General features: G+C 41.7%; 1 protein-coding gene across 1 annotated transcript in view; it reads right to left on the bottom strand.

The window, feature by feature from the left end:
- NTNG2 (netrin G2) overlaps window positions 1-18,033 on the bottom strand; it is a 251,734-nt gene extending 233,701 nt beyond the window's left edge. The window contains exon 1 of the mRNA XM_053695408.1: window positions 17,550-18,033. Within this exon, the coding sequence (XP_053551383.1) occupies window positions 17,550-17,759 (210 nt within the window). The 5' untranslated portion in view covers window positions 17,760-18,033. The remainder of the gene's footprint in view (window positions 1-17,549) is intronic.
- Window positions 18,034-18,433: the final 400 nt, after the last annotated feature.

Genomic DNA, 18,433 nt, shown 5'->3' with positions numbered 1-18,433 from the left:
CTAAGCTTCTGCAGACTGCCAACTTTTTTTAGTTATTTTGACAGACTTGCATTTTAGCCAATTAGTGCTGCCTCATAAATAACTCCATGGGCGTGATCACAATGTTATCTATATGACACATGTGAACTAGTGTTGTCTAGCTGTAAAAATAAACTGTCAAAATGCACTGAGATAAGAGGAGGCATTTGAAGGCTTTGAAATTAGCATATGAGCCTACCTAGGTTTAGCTTTCAACAAAGAATACCAAGTAAACAAAGCAAATTTTATGATAAAAGTTAATCGGAAAGTTGTTTGAAATTGCGTGCTCTATCTGAATCATTAAAGTTTCATTTTTACTAGAATATCCCTTTAAATGTGCATGAAACAGAAGTTAGACCTGCTGCCAAAGTCTAGAAAGACTATCAGGTCAATTTTATCACCTGCATCTAATTCAGCAGATTTGTAATTTACCAAAAATACACCTGTATCGCATGGATATTCTTAGCCGGATTTAATCATGCACAGTGAATGACCAGCTCCAGCCTCCAAGTGAAATGGCTCAGTGACCGCAATACCTGTTCTAACCTCTCAGCTGCAGGTTTGAATCCCAACAAGGCTAACTTAGCTTCACCCTTCAGAAGTTAATAAACTGAGAAGCATTAAACATATTCAGTTTTTTAGCAGCTTATAAAAAGTAATATGGTTACGACAAATAAACACACACAGGGACACATAAGCACACATAGAGACACACAAGCACACACAGAAACACACACACAGGGACACACACAGGGAGACACATACATAAACACACACAGGGACACAAAGAAACGCACACATAAACACACTAGAGAGACACACACATAAACACAAACAGGGACACATAGAAACACACATACACACACAGAGACACACACAGGGAGACACATAAACATACATATACACAAATAAACACACACACAAACACAGCGATGTACATAAACACACCAACACACAGGGACACACACAAACACACATAAATAAACACAGTGAAACACACAAACACAGGGATGTACATAAACTTACAGGGACACACACAAACACACACACAGGGACACGCACAAACACACTCAGGGACACACACAAACACACATAATACACACAGGGACACAAACAAACACACATAATACACACAGGGACACACATAAACACACACAAAAACACACAGGGACACACATAAATAAACACACACGGGGATGGACATAAACACACACAAACACAGGGACACACACACAAATAAACACACACAGGGATGGACATAAACACACACAAACACACACAGGGACACACACACAAATAAACACACACAGGGACACACACACAAACGCATACAGGGATGGACATAAACACACACAAACACACACAGGGACACACACACAAATAAACGCACACAGGGATGGACTTAAACACACACAAACACACACAGGGACACACACACACAAATAAACGCACACAGGGATGGACTTAAACACACACAAACACACACAGGGACACACACACACACAAATAAACGCACACAGGGATGAACATAAACACACACAAACACACACAGGGACACACACACACAAATAAACGCACACAGGGATGGACATAAACACACACAAACACACACAGGGACACACACACACACAAATAAACGCACACAGGGATGGACATAAACACACACAAACACACACAGGGACACACACACACAAATAAACGCACACAGGGATGAACATAAACACACACAAACACACACAGGGACACACACACAAATAAACGCACACAGGGATGAACATAAACACACACAAACACACACAGGGACACACACACAAATAAACGCACACAGGGATGAACATAAACACACACAAACACACACAGGGACACACACACACACAAATAAACGCACACGGGGATGGACATAAACACACATAAACACGCACAGGGACACACACAAACACACATAATGAACATGGTGTATAGAAATAGCATAAGAACTGGAGATAGTGAGTTTATTTTGCTGAGGTGTCTTACCAATAGGTTTAGACAGTAAGGCCCAGTCACACACAGTGAGTGACAAACTAAGGCCCAGTCACACACAGTGAGTGACAAACTAAGGCACAGTCACACACAGTGAGTGACAAACTAAGGCACAGTCACACACAGTGAGTGACAAACTAAGGCACAGTCACACACAGTGAGTGACAAACTAAGGCACAGTCACACACAGTGAGTGACAAACTAAGGCCCAGTCACACACAGTGAGTGACAAACTAAGGCCCAGTCACACACAGTGAGTGACAAACTAAGGCCCAGTCACACACAGTGAGTGACAAACTAAGGCCCAGTCACACACAGTGAGTGACAAACTAAGGCCCAGTCACACACAGTGAGTGACAAACTAAGGCCCAGTCACACACAGTGAGTGACAAACTAAGGCCCAGTCACACACAGTGAGTGACAAACTAAGGCCCAGTCACACACAGTGAGTGACAAACTAAGGCCCAGTCACACACAGTGAGTGACAAACTAAGGCCCAGTCACACACAGTGAGTGACAAACTAAGGCCCAGTCACACACAGTGAGTGACAAACTAAGGCCCAGTCACACACAGTGAGTGACAAACTAAGGCACAGTCACACACAGTGAGTGACAAACTAAGGCACAGTCACACACAGTGAGTGACAAACTAAGGCACAGTCACACACAGTGAGTGACAAACTAAGGCCCAGTCACACACAGTGAGTGACAAACTAAGGCACAGTCACACACAGTGAGTGACAAACTAAGGCACAGTCACACACAGTGAGTGACAAACTAAGGCACAGTCACACACAGTGAGTGACAAACTAAGGCCCAGTCACACACAGTGAGTGACAAACTAAGGCCCAGTCACACACAGTGAGTGACAAACTAAGGCCCAGTCACACACAGTGAGTGACAAACTAAGGCCCAGTCACACACAGTGAGTGACAAACTAAGGCCCAGTCACACACAGTGAGTGACAAACTAAGGCACAGTCACACACAGTGAGTGACAAACTAAGGCACAGTCACACACAGTGAGTGACAAACTAAGGCCCAGTCACACACAGTGAGTGACAAACTAAGGCCCAGTCACACACAGTGAGTGACAAACTAAGGCCCAGTCACACACAGTGAGTGACAAACTAAGGCCCAGTCACACACAGTGAGTGACAAACTAAGGCCCAGTCACACACAGTGAGTGACAAACTAAGGCCCAGTCACACACAGTGAGTGACAAACTAAGGCCCAGTCACACACAGTGAGTGACAAACTAAGGCCCAGTCACACACAGTGAGTGACAAACTAAGGCCCAGTCACACACAGTGAGTGACAAACTAAGGCCCAGTCACACACAGTGAGTGACAAACTAAGGCACAGTCACACACAGTGAGTGACAAACTAAGGCACAGTCACACACAGTGAGTGACAAACTAAGGCACAGTCACACACAGTGAGTGACAAACTAAGGCCCAGTCACACACAGTGAGTGACAAACTAAGGCACAGTCACACACAGTGAGTGACAAACTAAGGCACAGTCACACACAGTGAGTGACAAACTAAGGCACAGTCACACACAGTGAGTGACAAACTAAGGCACAGTCACACACAGTGAGTGACAAACTAAGGCCCAGTCACACACAGTGAGTGACAAACTAAGGCCCAGTCACACACAGTGAGTGACAAACTAAGGCCCAGTCACACACAGTGAGTGACAAACTAAGGCCCAGTCACACACAGTGAGTGACAAACTAAGGCACAGTCACACACAGTGAGTGACAAACTAAGGCACAGTCACACACAGTGAGTGACAAACTAAGGCCCAGTCACACACAGTGAGTGACAAACTAAGGCCCAGTCACACACAGTGAGTGACAAACTAAGGCCCAGTCACACACAGTGAGTGACAAACTAAGGCCCAGTCACACACAGTGAGTGACAAACTAAGGCCCAGTCACACACAGTGAGTGACAAACTAAGGCCCAGTCACACACAGTGAGTGACAAACTAAGGCACAGTCACACACAGTGAGTGACAAACTAAGGCCCAGTCACACACAGTGAGTGACAAACTAAGGCACAGTCACACACAGTGAGTGACAAACTAAGGCCCAGTCACACACAGTGAGTGACAAACTAAGGCACAGTCACACACAGTGAGTGACAAACTAAGGCCCAGTCACACACAGTGAGTGACAAACTAAGGCACAGTCACACACAGTGAGTGACAAACTAAGGCCCAGTCACACACAGTGAGTGACAAACTAAGGCCCAGTCACACACAGTGAGTGACAAACTAAGGCCCAGTCACACACAGTGAGTGACAAACTAAGGCCCAGTCACACACAGTGAGTGACAAACTAAGGCCCAGTCACACACAGTGAGTGACAAACTAAGGCCCAGTCACACACAGTGAGTGACAAACTAAGGCACAGTCACACACAGTGAGTGACAAACTAAGGCCCAGTCACACACAGTGAGTGACAAACTAAGGCCCCAGTCACACACAGTGAGTGACAAACTAAGGCCCAGTCACACACAGTGAGTGACAAACTAAGGCCCAGTCACACACAGTGAGTGACAAACTAAGGCCCAGTCACACACAGTGAGTGACAAACTAAGGCACAGTCACACACAGTGAGTGACAAACTAAGGCCCAGTCACACACAGTGAGTGACAAACTAAGGCCCAGTCACACACAGTGAGTGACAAACTAAGGCCCAGTCACACACAGTGAGTGACAAACTAAGGCCCAGTCACACACAGTGAGTGACAAACTAAGGCCCAGTCACACACAGTGAGTGACAAACTAAGGCCCAGTCACACACAGTGAGTGACAAACTAAGGCCCAGTCACACACAGTGAGTGACAAACTAAGGCCCAGTCACACACAGTGAGTGACAAACTAAGGCCCAGTCACACACAGTGAGTGACAAACTAAGGCCCAGTCGCACACAGTGAGTGACAAACTAAGGCCCAGTCGCACACAGTGAGTGACAAACTAAGGCCCAGTCGCACACAGTGAGTGACAAACTAAGGCCCAGTCGCACACAGTGAGTGACAAACTAAGGCCCAGTCACACACAGTGAGTGACAAACTAAGGCCCAGTCACACACAGTGAGTGACAAACTAAGGCCCAGTCGCACACAGTGAGTGACAAACTAAGGCCCAGTCACACACAGTGAGTGACAAACTAAGGCCCAGTCACACACAGTGAGTGACAAACTAAGGCCCAGTCACACACAGTGAGTGACAAACTAAGGCCCAGTCACACACAGTGAGTGACAAACTAAGGCCCAGTCACACACATGCACAGTATGATGTGTTGTTAACAAAAGCAAACAATAGTCAGCGTTTATTCATAAAGCACCAATGTTTTATGCAGCGCTTGGCAATTTAATAGCACAAACAATACAGAGATGTAATGTATCATTATAGGACCTGAGCACAAGGCCAATTCTGATTGTCTGTCACTGAGTTATGTGCAAATAAATAATAATAAAGCTAGTTACAATGACTTTATGCTTCTACATTAACTTATTAAATGCTGGAAGAAATGACTTCAGTAAGATATTTCTCTTTAACCTGATGGGCAAGTTATTTGGCTCAGTCTTGCTGGGGGTCAACAGCCTTATATATAATGTATGTCACATGCTTGGGTCTAGCTTAGGTTGCTGTAGGTTTTCTTTCCTTCACTGGAATAAGCAGATTTTGGATACCTCATCGTCTTCTTCTGTATGGTATCCCCAAGCTGATGTTCTGCAAACGCTTTTGTTTAGGGACTGCATCAATGCTGAATTTGGTACTTAAAAATGATAGAGATCTTTAATAAGGCCGCAGGGGATTGTTGATCCTCTTATACGGTTATTACATTTGTATCACTAATCCTGCAGATGAGGACACGCTGCAGTGGATCACACACAGGCAACTAAAGCACACGTGCACCTGAGCGTGTCACTAACCCACATTTAACGTCTCTCGCCGATAGTTTCACAGTCACAGAAAAGAAAAGACCGTCTGGCTGATTTTTAGTATCTGTTAGTTTGTCAAAGAATCAATGGGTTGAAATATATTTCCCCCCATGATTACGCTATTGTGTATCAATATTCTAAAAGCTGTATATAACACACATACATATAACTGAGGATATATGTGACTGCAAGAGTAAAATAAATAAAAAATCCAGCTTTCTTTTCCATTAAGATGTTAATAAAATAACCCGTTGACTAAGGATTCCCAGTTTATAGTAGAGCTATTTTAAACACGTTATCTCATGCAGAACTAGAGAGAGGTTTCCTCATGACAATCTGAGCTCAGTGCAATAAGATTGGGCATCACAGGAGTTAACAACCCCCCCCCCCCACCACCACCACCACCTCTTTCTTTACTAAAGATAAGCAGATAATCCCAGTGTGTTTGGACTGAGTGCCTGATGAGCCTGCAGGTCAGCACACCCCTCCACCAGCTATAATCTCAACATCAGATGATGGTTGTGGTGTCCTACAGTGCCCTGCGGCCATCTGCTGGGATAGCGTCTCTGGGGCTGGGCAGGTAAAGCAGTCATTAACCCCACAAGTACTTGCTACTGTATCGCAGAGCCCCAAGTGGCAAAGAGGATAATCTGATAATTTGATCATGAGAATTCATTCCAATAGTGTGTAATAACTGAAGAGGTTCTGGCACATTAACTTGGAAAGCTGAAATTCTTTGTGGTCAGACAGTGCTTTTAATAAAGCAAGAAATGGAATGTCACAGAGCTAAGTGCCTATTTTGTACAGACAACACTAGAAAATCCCATGAACTGTTCCAAAAATGTTTAGCCACGAGAAGTGTAAAACTGTGCCAGCTCACAAAGCCTGTGAGAGTGCACCCCCTCTAATGAGCACTATGCACCTGCAAGCCGAAGGTTAGGGATATTTGCTGCATGGTTCTCAGCCAGTCCTGTGTGCATCCCAGCATGCACCGAGTGTGATATGTATGGGGGCTCTTCTAATGTCAGCAACATAATATACAACAAGTAACTTTCTCCTGCTGCACTTTGCTACTGATATTATGGTCAGACATAAAAAGTTCTACAGAGGCCCACAATAATATGAACTGAAGGGCAATGTCTTCAGCCTGATCTGGCGACTAAAGGGTTAATCTTCGAAAGATTTCCCAAATGTTTATGACTAACTGTATTTGATACGGACACTATTGTAAAACATCTCTATATATCCACTAATCTGCACAAACAAGCCTTTTACCCTCTGTACAGCTTAAACAGGATGTGGCCCCTAGGATCTTGGTACGGCTGAAGTGCTGACAACCTTATCACAACCCTAAGTGCATTATCGATTGGAGACTTAAAAAAAATGCCTTCAAAGTAGAAGAAGTGTTGTGATATTTAAAAGCTTGTGCGAGATAAAAGCTGGATGCATAGACTTCTGAGATGGGCAATAGCAAGCTCCAACATCAATATTTTATTGTGGAAAAAGAAATCGGCTCATTTGAATGGCAGATTATTGAGGTCGTATATTGAATAGAGAGGATATAGAGCGTTCAGGGTTTAGCCTTGTAGCTCTGCCTTCAGTAATAAGCAGAGAATGAAAGGGGCTTAAAAATATAATGATATATTACTAATCCTGCATAGTATTGTTTGTTTTAGTTGCATTTTCTGTGTTTTGTCTAGAGGATGTCTTACAGCAGGGGTGGTAGGAGCTATAGATTAGATTTACTGATGGCTGAGACCAGTGTAAAGGGATATATAAGTCCTTTAAATGTGTATATACACAGTACATGCTGGCAACCAAGGGCCGCATTACAAAAGATCAGCACACATAATAAGAGCTAGATTACAAGTAAAGCCCTATTTAAATATGCGCCTGTAAAGAGGCAAATTTGCCCGTTTACGGGTGCACATTAAATAACCAGCCATTACGAGTGGCTGGTTAGCTCCCAGTAGCACTTTGCGTTCAGTGAATTAAACATAGGTCAGACCTCTAATTAATTAAAAAAAATGTGCCCCAATTGCCCCCAAAATAAAGTGTAGTGTTCCTTTATAAAATAAAAAAATGAGCATTTTTTTATATTAAATATAACTACACAAAGCAGTTATAAGGGGTTAAAGAGAGCGGATGTGGGGTGTTTAAAAACGAAAAAGGCACTGGGAAGTGCCTTTATATTGCGGTCTATGGGGACTGTGTTTAAACTTGAAATATATATGTATAGGCTTAGATACATATACGTTTATGTGTTATTATGTGTATACACACACATATAAACAGATAAATAAATATATATGTATAGGCTTAGATACATATACGTTTATGTGTTATTATGTGTATACACACATATAAACAGATAAATAAATATATATGTATAGGCTTAGATACATATACGTTTATGTGTTAATATGTGTACATACACACATATAAACAGATAAATAAATATATATGTTTAGGCTTAGATACATATACGTTTATGTGTTAATATGTGTATATACACACATATAAACAGATAAATAAATATATATGTTTAGGCTTAGATACATATACGTTTATGTGTTAATATGTGTACATACACACACATAAACAGATAAATAAATATATATGTATAGGCTTAGATACATATACGTTTATGTTGTTAATGTGTACATACACACATATAAACAGATAAATATATATGTATAGGCTTAGATACATATACGTTTATGTGTTATTATGTGTACATACACACACATAAACAGATAAATAAATATATATGTATAGGCTTAGATACATATACGTTTATGTGTTATTATGTGTACATACACACATATAAACAGATACATATATATATGAATATATTCAAAAACATATATATTTAAAATTTGCTGCCCATTGCAGCACAACTTACCCCATTCGCTGCAATAGGCTCTCTGCCCTGACTATTGGCATGAGAACGAGGCTCTAATTGGAGCCTATGGAAGGACACTCTCGTGTTTTCTATATGCACAGTATATGTCAGCAATTAAGCACTGCATTGCAAAAGATCTGCATATGCATAAGTGTTTTCTATATGCACAGTATATGTCACCAATTAAGCACTGCATTGCAAAAGGTCTGCATATGCATAAGTGTTTTCTATATGCACAGTATATGTCAGCAATTAAGCACTGCATTGCAAATGATCTGCATATGCATAAGTGTTTTCTATATACACAAAATATTTCAGCAATTAAGCACTGCATTGCAAAAGGTCTGCATATGTATAAGTGTTTTCTATATGCACAGTATATGTCAACAATTAAGCACTGCATTGCAAAAGGTCTGCATATGCATAAGTGTTTTCTATATGCACAGTATATGTCAGCAATTAAGCACTGCATTGCAAAAGGTCTGCATATGTATAAGTGTTTTCTATATGCACAGTATATATTAGCAATTAAGCACTGCATTGCAAAAGATCTGCATATGCATAAGTGTTTTCTACATGCACAGTATATGTCAGCAATTAAGCACTGCATTGCAAAAGATCTGCATATGCATAAGTGTTTTCTATATACACAAAATATTTCAGCAATTAAGCACTGCATTGCAAAAGGTCTGCATATGCATAAGTGTTTTCTATATGCACAGTATATACTGTATCAGCAATTATGCACTGTATTGCAAAAGGTCTGCATGTGTATAAGTGTTTTCTATATGCACAGTATATATCAGCAATTAAGCACTACATTGCAAAAGGTCTGCATATGCATAAGTGTTTTCTATATACACAAAATATCAGCAATTAAGCACTGTGTTAAGAAAGAGCTGCATAGACAATGTTTTTTTAATCTACACAGTATATATCAGCAATTAAGCACTGTTTGAAAATAACTGCATACACAAAAACAGCTAAATTACAAGTTAAACACTAATGACATTTTTTGCTTGAGTGCGAAGTACTTTGCCCAAAGCAAAATTTTAACGCGGCCAGGTTAGCGCACGTTTTAGAAGTTGAAAGTAAAAAGTTAGCAAAACGCAGTGCGCGCTAACTTCAGGACTTCGGATATTGTGTCCGCATTACTTTCTTCTACCCATAGACATCAATGGAGCATGATGAATACAAAAAAAGTCTTAACACTTATCTCTCGTGCTCTAACCCAACACGCATTAGACCAAGAATACTAAACTGGAAGTGAGTTATGAATATTTTACATTCCAATGTTCTTCACATGGAACATGTTCTTTCAATTTTTAAATACCTATATGTTACTGTCATACAACACACACACCACACTCACTCTCATAAACACACACTCACACTCTCATACAACACATACACAAACACTCTCATACAATACACACACATAACACACACTCTCATACAACACACACCACACATTCTCATACAAAATACACTCACACTAGTTTGCGACCCAGTAAACATGGTGTTACGACCCAGTAATGGGTCCCCAACCATGGTTTAAAGAACCCTGATTTAGCTGCATTTCCTCACCAGCAGCATCACCCCTTAAAAGAGACAGGATAAATGTGCATTGCAGGATAACAAAGAAGATTTCTTGCTTTAGCTATTTCCTTATACAAGATAAACAATGTAATTAATTAAAAGTTTTGTTTAAAATACTCAATAGAAAATGGGGAAGTTCCTTTAATTTTATATAGTGATTTGAGGAAGCCAAAGAGGTATTATATATGTGTATGTAGTGCCTATCGATTGTCAACTTGTGTGTGTCAGAAGGAGTAGAAGTGCTAAACCATTGTCTACTTGTGTGTGAGAAGGAGTGCTAGACCATTGTCTACTTGTGTGTGCGAAGGAGTGCTAGACCATTGTCTACTTGTGTGTGAGAAGGAGTGCTAGACCATTGATGCAAACGAAGGAGTAACGATCCTAGCAGCTTCCGAATCTCACAGTACTAAACCGGAAGTGAACCCGGTAGTTAAAGGTCAATTCCTCCAGAGAAGCGTAGAGCTGTAGCCGTGGCGAAACCAAGCCACCAAGCAATAAATACAAAGAGGGAGAGGCAAGCTCTGCACACAAGAATCCAGGATAAAAAAAGATTCTTTAATGAGAAAAATATAAAAAATACAAAAGCAGCCACATACGCTGTGTGTACAAAAAAAGAAGTGAACAAGGCAGGTAGACAAACTGACATTGATGTCTAAGACACTTGTGTGTGTCAGAAGGAGTAGGAGTGCTAAACCATTGTCTACTTGTGTGTGAGTAGGAGTGCTAGACCATTGTCTACTTGTGTGTGTCAGAAGGAGTGCTAGACCATTGTCTACTTGTGTGTGTTAGGAGTGCTAGACCATTGTCTACTTGTGTGTGTTAGAAGGAGTGCTAGACCATTGTCTACTTGTGTGTGTGAGAAGGAGTGCAAGACCATTGTCTACTTGTGTGTCAGAAGGAGTGCTAGACCATTGTCTACTTGTGTGTGTTAGGAGTGCTAGACCATTGTCTACTTGTGTGTGTGAGGAGGAGTGCTAGACCATTGTCTACTTGTGTGTGTGAGAAGGAGTACAAGACCATTGTCTACTTGTGTGTCAGAAGGAGTGCTAGACCATTGTCTACTTGTGTGTGTTAGGAGTGCTAGACCATTGTCTACTTGTGTGTGTGAGGAGGAGTGCTAGACCATTGTCTACTTGTGTGTGTGAGAAGGAGTACAAGACCATTGTCTACTTGTGTGTCAGAAGGAGTGCTAGACCATTATCTACTTGTGTGTGTCAGAAGGAGTGCAAGACCATTGTCTACTTGTGTGTCAGAAGGAGTGCTAGACCATTGTCAACTTGTGTGTGTTAGAAGGAGTAGGAGTGCTAAACCATTGTCTACGTGTGTGTGAGGAGTGCTAGACCATTTTGTATACTTGTGTGTGTAAGGAGTGCTAGACCATTGTCTACTTGTGTGTGTTAGAAGGAGTGCTAGACCATTGTCTACTTGTGTGTGTGAGAAGGAGTGCAAGACCATTGTCTACTTGTGTGTCAGAAGGAGTGCTAGACCATTGTCTACTTGTGTGTGTTAGGAGTGCTAGACCATTGTCTACTTGTGTGTGTGAGGAGGAGTGCTAGACCATTGTCTACTTGTGTGTGTGAGAAGGAGTACAAGACCATTGTCTACTTGTGTGTCAGAAGGAGTGCTAGACCATTGTCTACTTGTGTGTGTGAGAAGGAGTGCAAGACCATTGTCTACTTGTGTGTCAGAAGGAGTGCTAGACCATTGTCTACTTGTGTGTGTTAGGAGTGCTAGACCATTGTCTACTTGTGTGTGTGAGAAGGAGTGCTAGACCATTGTCTACTTGTGTGTGTGAGAAGGAGTGCAAGACCATTGTCTACTTGTGTGTCAGAAGGAGTGCTAGACCATTGTCAACTTGTGTGTGTCAGAAGGAGTAGGAGTGCTAAACCATTGTCTACGTGTGTGTGAGGAGTGCTAGAACATTTTGTATACTTGTGTGTGTGAGGAGTGCTAGACCATTGTCTACTTGTGTTTGTCAGAAGGAGTAGGAATGCTAGACAATTGTCTACTTGTGTGTGTTAGGAGTGCTAGACCATTTTGTATACTTGTGTGTGTGTGTGAGAAAGAGTGCTAGACAATTGTCTACTTGTGTGTCAGAAGGAGTAGGAGTGCTAGACCATTGTCTACTTGTGTGTGTTAGGAGTGCTAGACCATTGTCTACTTGTGTGTGTCAGAAGGAGTAGGAGTGCTGAACCATTGTCTACTTGTATGTGAAAAGGAGTGCTAGACCATTTTGTATACTTGTGTGTGTGAGAAGGAGTGCTAGACCATTGTCTACTTGTGTGCATCAGAAGAAGTAGGAGTGCTAGACCATTGTCTTCTTGTGTGTATTAGGAGTGCTAGTCCATTGTCTTCTTGTGTGTGTAAGGAGGAGTGCTAAACCATTGTCTACTTCTGTGTGAGAAGGAGTGCTAGACCATTGTCTACTTGTGTGTGTCAGAAGGAGTAGGAGTGCTAGACCATTGTCTACTTGTGTGTGTTAGGAGTGCTAGACCATTGTCTACTTGTGTGTTTCAGAATGAGTAGGAGTGCTAGACCATTGCCTACTTGTGTGTTAGGAGTGCTAGACCATTGTCTACTTGTGTGTGTCAGGAGTGCTAGACCATTGTCTATGTATGTGTGTCAGGAGTGCTAGACCATTGTCTATGTGTTTGTGTCAGAAGGAGTGCTTGACCATCATCTACATGTGTGTGTCAGAAGTGCTAGACCATTGTCTACTTGTGTGTGTCAGAAGTGCTAGACCATTGTCTACTTGTGTGTGTCAGAAGGAGTGCTAGACCATTGTCTATGTATGTGTGTCAGAAGGAGTGCTAGACCATTATCTACTTGTGTGTGTCAGAAGGAGTGCAAGACCATTGTCTACTTGTGTGTCAGAAGGAGTGCTAGACCATTGTCTACTTGTGTGTGTTAGGAGTGATAGACCATTGTCTACTTGTGTGTGTGAGGAGTGCTAGACCATTGTCTACTTGTGTGTGTGAGAAGGAGTGCAAGACCATTGTCTACTTGTGTGTCAGAAGGAGTGCTAGACCATTGTCAACTTGTGTGTGTTAGAAGGAGTAGGAGTGCTAAACCATTGTCTACGTGTGTGTGAGGAGTGCTAGACCATTTTGTATACTTGTGTGTGTAAGGAGTGCTAGACCATTGTCTACTTGTGTTTGTCAGAAGGAGTAGGAATGCTAGACAATTGTCTACTTGTGTGTGTTAGGAGTGCTAGACCATTTTGTATACTTGTGTGTGTGTGAGAGAGAGTGCTAGACAATTGTCTACTTGTGTGTCAGAAGGAGTAGGAGTGCTATAGACCATTGTCTACTTGTGTGTGATAGGAGTGCTAGACCATTGTCTACTTGTGTGTTTCAGAATGAGTAGGAGTGCTAGACCATTGCCTACGTGTGTGTTAGGAGTGCTAGACCATTGTCTACTTGTGTGTGTCAGGAGTGCTAGACCATTGTCTATGTATGTGTGTCAGGAGTGCTAGACCATTGTCTATGTGTTTGTGTCAGAAGGAGTGCTTGACCATCATCTACATGTGTGTGTCAGAAGTGCTAGACCATTGTCTACTTGTGTGTGTCAGAAGTGCTAGACCATTGTCTACTTGTGTGTGTCAGAAGGAGTGCTAGACCATTGTATACTTGTGTGTGTCAGAAGGAGTGCTAGACCATTGTCTACTTGTGTGTGTCAGAAGGAGTGCTAGACCATTGTCAACTTGTGTGTGTCAGAAGGAGTGCTAGACCATTGTATACTTGTGTGTGTCAGAAGGAGTGCTAGACCATTGTCTACTTGTGTGTGTCAGAAGGAGTGCTAGACCATTGTCAACTTGTGTGTGTCAGAAGGAGTGCTAGACTATTGTCTATGTATGTGTGTCAGGAGTGCTGGACCATTATCTATGTGTGTGTATGAGATGGAGTGCTAGACCATTTTGTATAATTGTGTGTGTGTGTGTGTGTGAAAAAGTGGTAGACCATTGTCTACTTGTGTGTGTGAGAAGGAGTGCTAGACCATTGTCTACTTGGTATGTGAGAAGGAGTGCTAGACCATTATCTATGTGTGTGTGTTAGAAGGAGTGCTAGACCATTTGTATAATTGTGTGTGTGAGAAAGAGTGCTAGACCATTGTCTACTTGTGTGTGTGAGAAGGAGTGCTAGACCATTGTCTACTTGTGTATGTGAGAAGGAGTGCTAGACCATTGTCTACTTGTGTGTGTCAGAAGTGCTAGACCATTGTCTACTTGTGTGTGTGAGAAGGAGTGCTAGACCATTGTCTACTTGTGTGTGTCAGAAGGAGTGCTAGACTATTGTCTACGTATGTGTGTCAGGTGTGCTAGACCATTATCTATGTGTGTGTGAGAGAAGGAGTGCTAGACCATTTTGTATACTTGTGTGTGTGAGAAGGAGTGCTAGGCCATTGTCTACTTGTGTGTATCAGAAGGATTGCTAGACCATTGTCTATTTGTGTGTGTGAGAAGGAGTGCTAGACCATTGTCTACTTGTGTATGTGAGAAGGAGTTCTATAGCATTATCTATGTGTGTGTGTGAGAAGAAGTGCTAGACCATTTTGTATACTTGTGTGTGTGAGAAGGAATGCTAGACCATTGTCTACTTGGGTATGTCAGAAGGAGTGCTAGACCATTGTCTATTTGTGTGTGTGAGAAGGAGTGCTAGACCATTGTCTACTTGTGTGTCTGAGAAGGAGTGTTAGACCATTGTCTACTTGTGTATGTCAGAAGGAGTGCTAGACCATTGTCTATTTGTGTGTGTCAGAAGGAGTGCTAGACCATTGTCTATTTGTGTGTGTGAGAAGGAGTGCTAGACCATTGTCTACTTGTGTGTGTGAGGAGTGCTAGACCATTGTCTATGTGTGTGTGTCAGAAGGAGTGCTAGACCATTGTCTATTTGTGTGTGTGAGAAGGAGTGCTCGACCATTGTCTACTTGTGTGTGTGAGAAGGAGTGCTAGACCATTGTCTACTTGTGTGTGTGAGAAGGAGTGCTAGACCATTGTCTACTTGTGTATGTCAGAAGAAGTGCTAGACCATTGTCTATGTGTGTGTGTCAGAAGGAGTGCTAGACCATTGTCTATTTGTGTGTGTGAGAAGGAGTGCTCGACCATTGTCTACTTGTGTGTGTGAGAAGGAGTGCTAGACCATTGTCTACTTGTGTGTGTGAGAAGGAGTTCTATAGCATTATCTATGTGTGTGTGTGAGAAGAAGTGCTAAACTATTGTCTACTTGTGTGTGTGAGAAGGAGTGCTAGACCATTGTCTACTTGTGTGTGTGAGAAGGAGTGCTAGACCATTGTCTACTTGTGTGTGTGAGAAGAAGTGCTAAACTATTGTCTACTTGGGTATATCAGAAGGAGTGCTAGATATACTGAGCAGCATAACAACGTCAGTTTTTACACATCTAATGGGTCTAAGAGTGTGTCCCATAAGTAAAAACCAAATACAGCCTAGAATTAGATGGGAGATAAATGCTTTGGGATCTACTATAAAAGACAAGACCCAATTGGGCCGATATGTCACGGCTCAAATGGGGCCGTATACCCCTGTTTCCACGAGCCTTCAGACTCACTCGAAACTGGAGTGAAGAAGCAGCGGTCTTAAGACCACTGCTCCTTGACTAGTCCACTGCCTCTGAGGCTGCGGACATCAACCAGCCCAATCTCATACAATTGGGTTGATTGACACCCCTTGCTAGCGGCCGATTGGCCACAAATCTGCAGGGGGCAGCACTATACAAGCATTTCCCCAGAACTGCTTGTACAATGATAAATGCCGACATCATATGCTACAGCGGATCATGTCCACCAGACACTTGATAAATTGCCCCCAATGTTTTTCTGATATTTATTAACAGGTCATCTTGTTCCTTATTAAATGAGCATATTTCTTGTATGGTGCACAGTAAAGTCTTCTCACATTATTTATATTTAACCTTTTCTTCATGCCCTCTTGTTACAGTGTATCTGTCCAGTGCTGCACACCTTGCACATGTTATACAAAGGTTTGCAACTTATGTTCTCAGAGATTGTAAAGATGAAACATATATTTTTTTAAATAAGTTATTATGAATTTTGGGATAAAAAGTGATTTCTTAATAGAAGTCAGTAAAAAATATCTATTACCTACTGTGCATAGACATGAATCCTGCTTGATGTCACCATCCCTTAATGACACTGATCTGAAATATTAATACCAGACCATGGAGATGTTAATGTTCCTGTGCATATAGAAAATCCTGCTTTATATTTTCAGCCCTTCTCAGAACCATTTGCTACCTACTGTTAAGTGATTTGAAATAATACCAAAACATGGGCTAATGCTCCTGTTAATACAGAAATTAAATGAATCCTACTTTTCATCCCTTCGTGATATTGTTTGCCTACTGTTAAAGAGACAGTCTAATCAAAATTAAACTTTCATTATTCAGAAAGGGCATTCAATTTTTAACAACTTTTCAGTTTACTTTTATCATCAAATGTGTTTTGTTCTCTTGGTATTCTTTGTTAAAAGCTAAACCTAGGTAGGCTCATATGCTAATTTCAATGCCCTTGAAGGCAGCCACTTATCTCATTTTGACAGTTTTTCACAGCTATATGGCGTTAGTTCATGTGTGGCCATATAGATAGCATTGTGCTCACTCCCGTGGAGTTATTTATGAGTCAGCAATGATTGGCTAAAATGCAAGTCTGCCAAAAGAACTGAGATAAAGGGACAGTCAGCAGAGGCTTAGATGCAAGGTCATCACAGAGGTAAAAAGTGTATTAATATAACAGTGTTGGTTATGCAAAACTGGGGAATGGGTAAATAAGGGATTATCTATCTTTTTTAAACAATAAAAATTCTGGAGTCGACTGTCCCTTTAAGTAATCTGAAATAATAATATCAGAAAATGGACTGGAGATGCTAATGTTGCAGTGCATACAGATATAAATCTTGCTTGATATGTGCATTTCCTTACAGCACTGTTTGCCTACTGTTGAGTAATCTGAAATATAATTTCAGAACATGAATTGTGCAACAATCTAAAGTACTTGCATAGGTTACTTTTGTTACTCACATGTGTGCAGAATCGTTCAGGGGGGTCCCCACAGGTAATTCCAGGAGGGTCCACTTTCACCAAGGCATATTCTTTCATTACCATGGGCTTTGGTTGGCAGGCATAATATTCCCATGAGGGACCATCATCTGATGTCACCCAGGATTTGCAGATATCATATTGTCCCAGTGCCAGAGGGAAGCAAAATAAGAGGATGGCCAATAGCAGCATGGCAACTTCCACCAGACACAGAGTCCTCTTAGGGATGAGATGCCAGTGGGCCCCGGAAGGGAAGCTGCAGGGGACTCAGGGGCAACTCTCAGGATCAGCATGGAAAAGCCTCATCTACCAATAAAAAGACACTTCTGGAAGCCTCATACTATCAAGGTCCATAGTTACCTGTGCCTAACTAGATATGTCTTAGTGGTGGAACAAGATCTCCAAGATGATTAAACAAACATCTACTGCAAAAAATCAGATTGTATTCTTCTCAACATGACCACTCCAGTGGGAACATCTGAAGGGTAGTTATACTGTTCACTCATGTCTGTTCTGGGAACTTCACAATTTGTTTTATTCTTGTAATTAGAAGAGAGGTCCGACACCAATGAAAGCACTTATCTCTCTTGTAGTTTGGGGACATCCAGAAGAGATAGTGCTTCTTGGGAAGTCAGGGCTGATGTGTGAACCATTAGCTACTGTAAGGTTTCCAAAGTTAGCAACAAATCTCTCCTTTTTGTTGGTTTATTCCTCTATTAAATTCAGTGACCAGTGTTCAGATGAGCAAAACGTTATTCACAGCCGATGTTGCCTGCAAAAAAAGAAATCAATAGATAAATTTACAGATTAAAAAAAATGTACTTGGATCTCAGTTGTCTCTCGCTAGATCTGCCAACTATCTCCAC

The sequence above is a fragment of the Bombina bombina genome, chromosome 12, assembly GCF_027579735.1.
Source record: "Bombina bombina isolate aBomBom1 chromosome 12, aBomBom1.pri, whole genome shotgun sequence".
NCBI lineage: Eukaryota > Metazoa > Chordata > Amphibia > Anura > Bombinatoridae > Bombina > Bombina bombina.
Note: the sequence above shows the minus strand (reverse complement) of the source record. Positions and strands in the feature narration are given on the sequence as shown.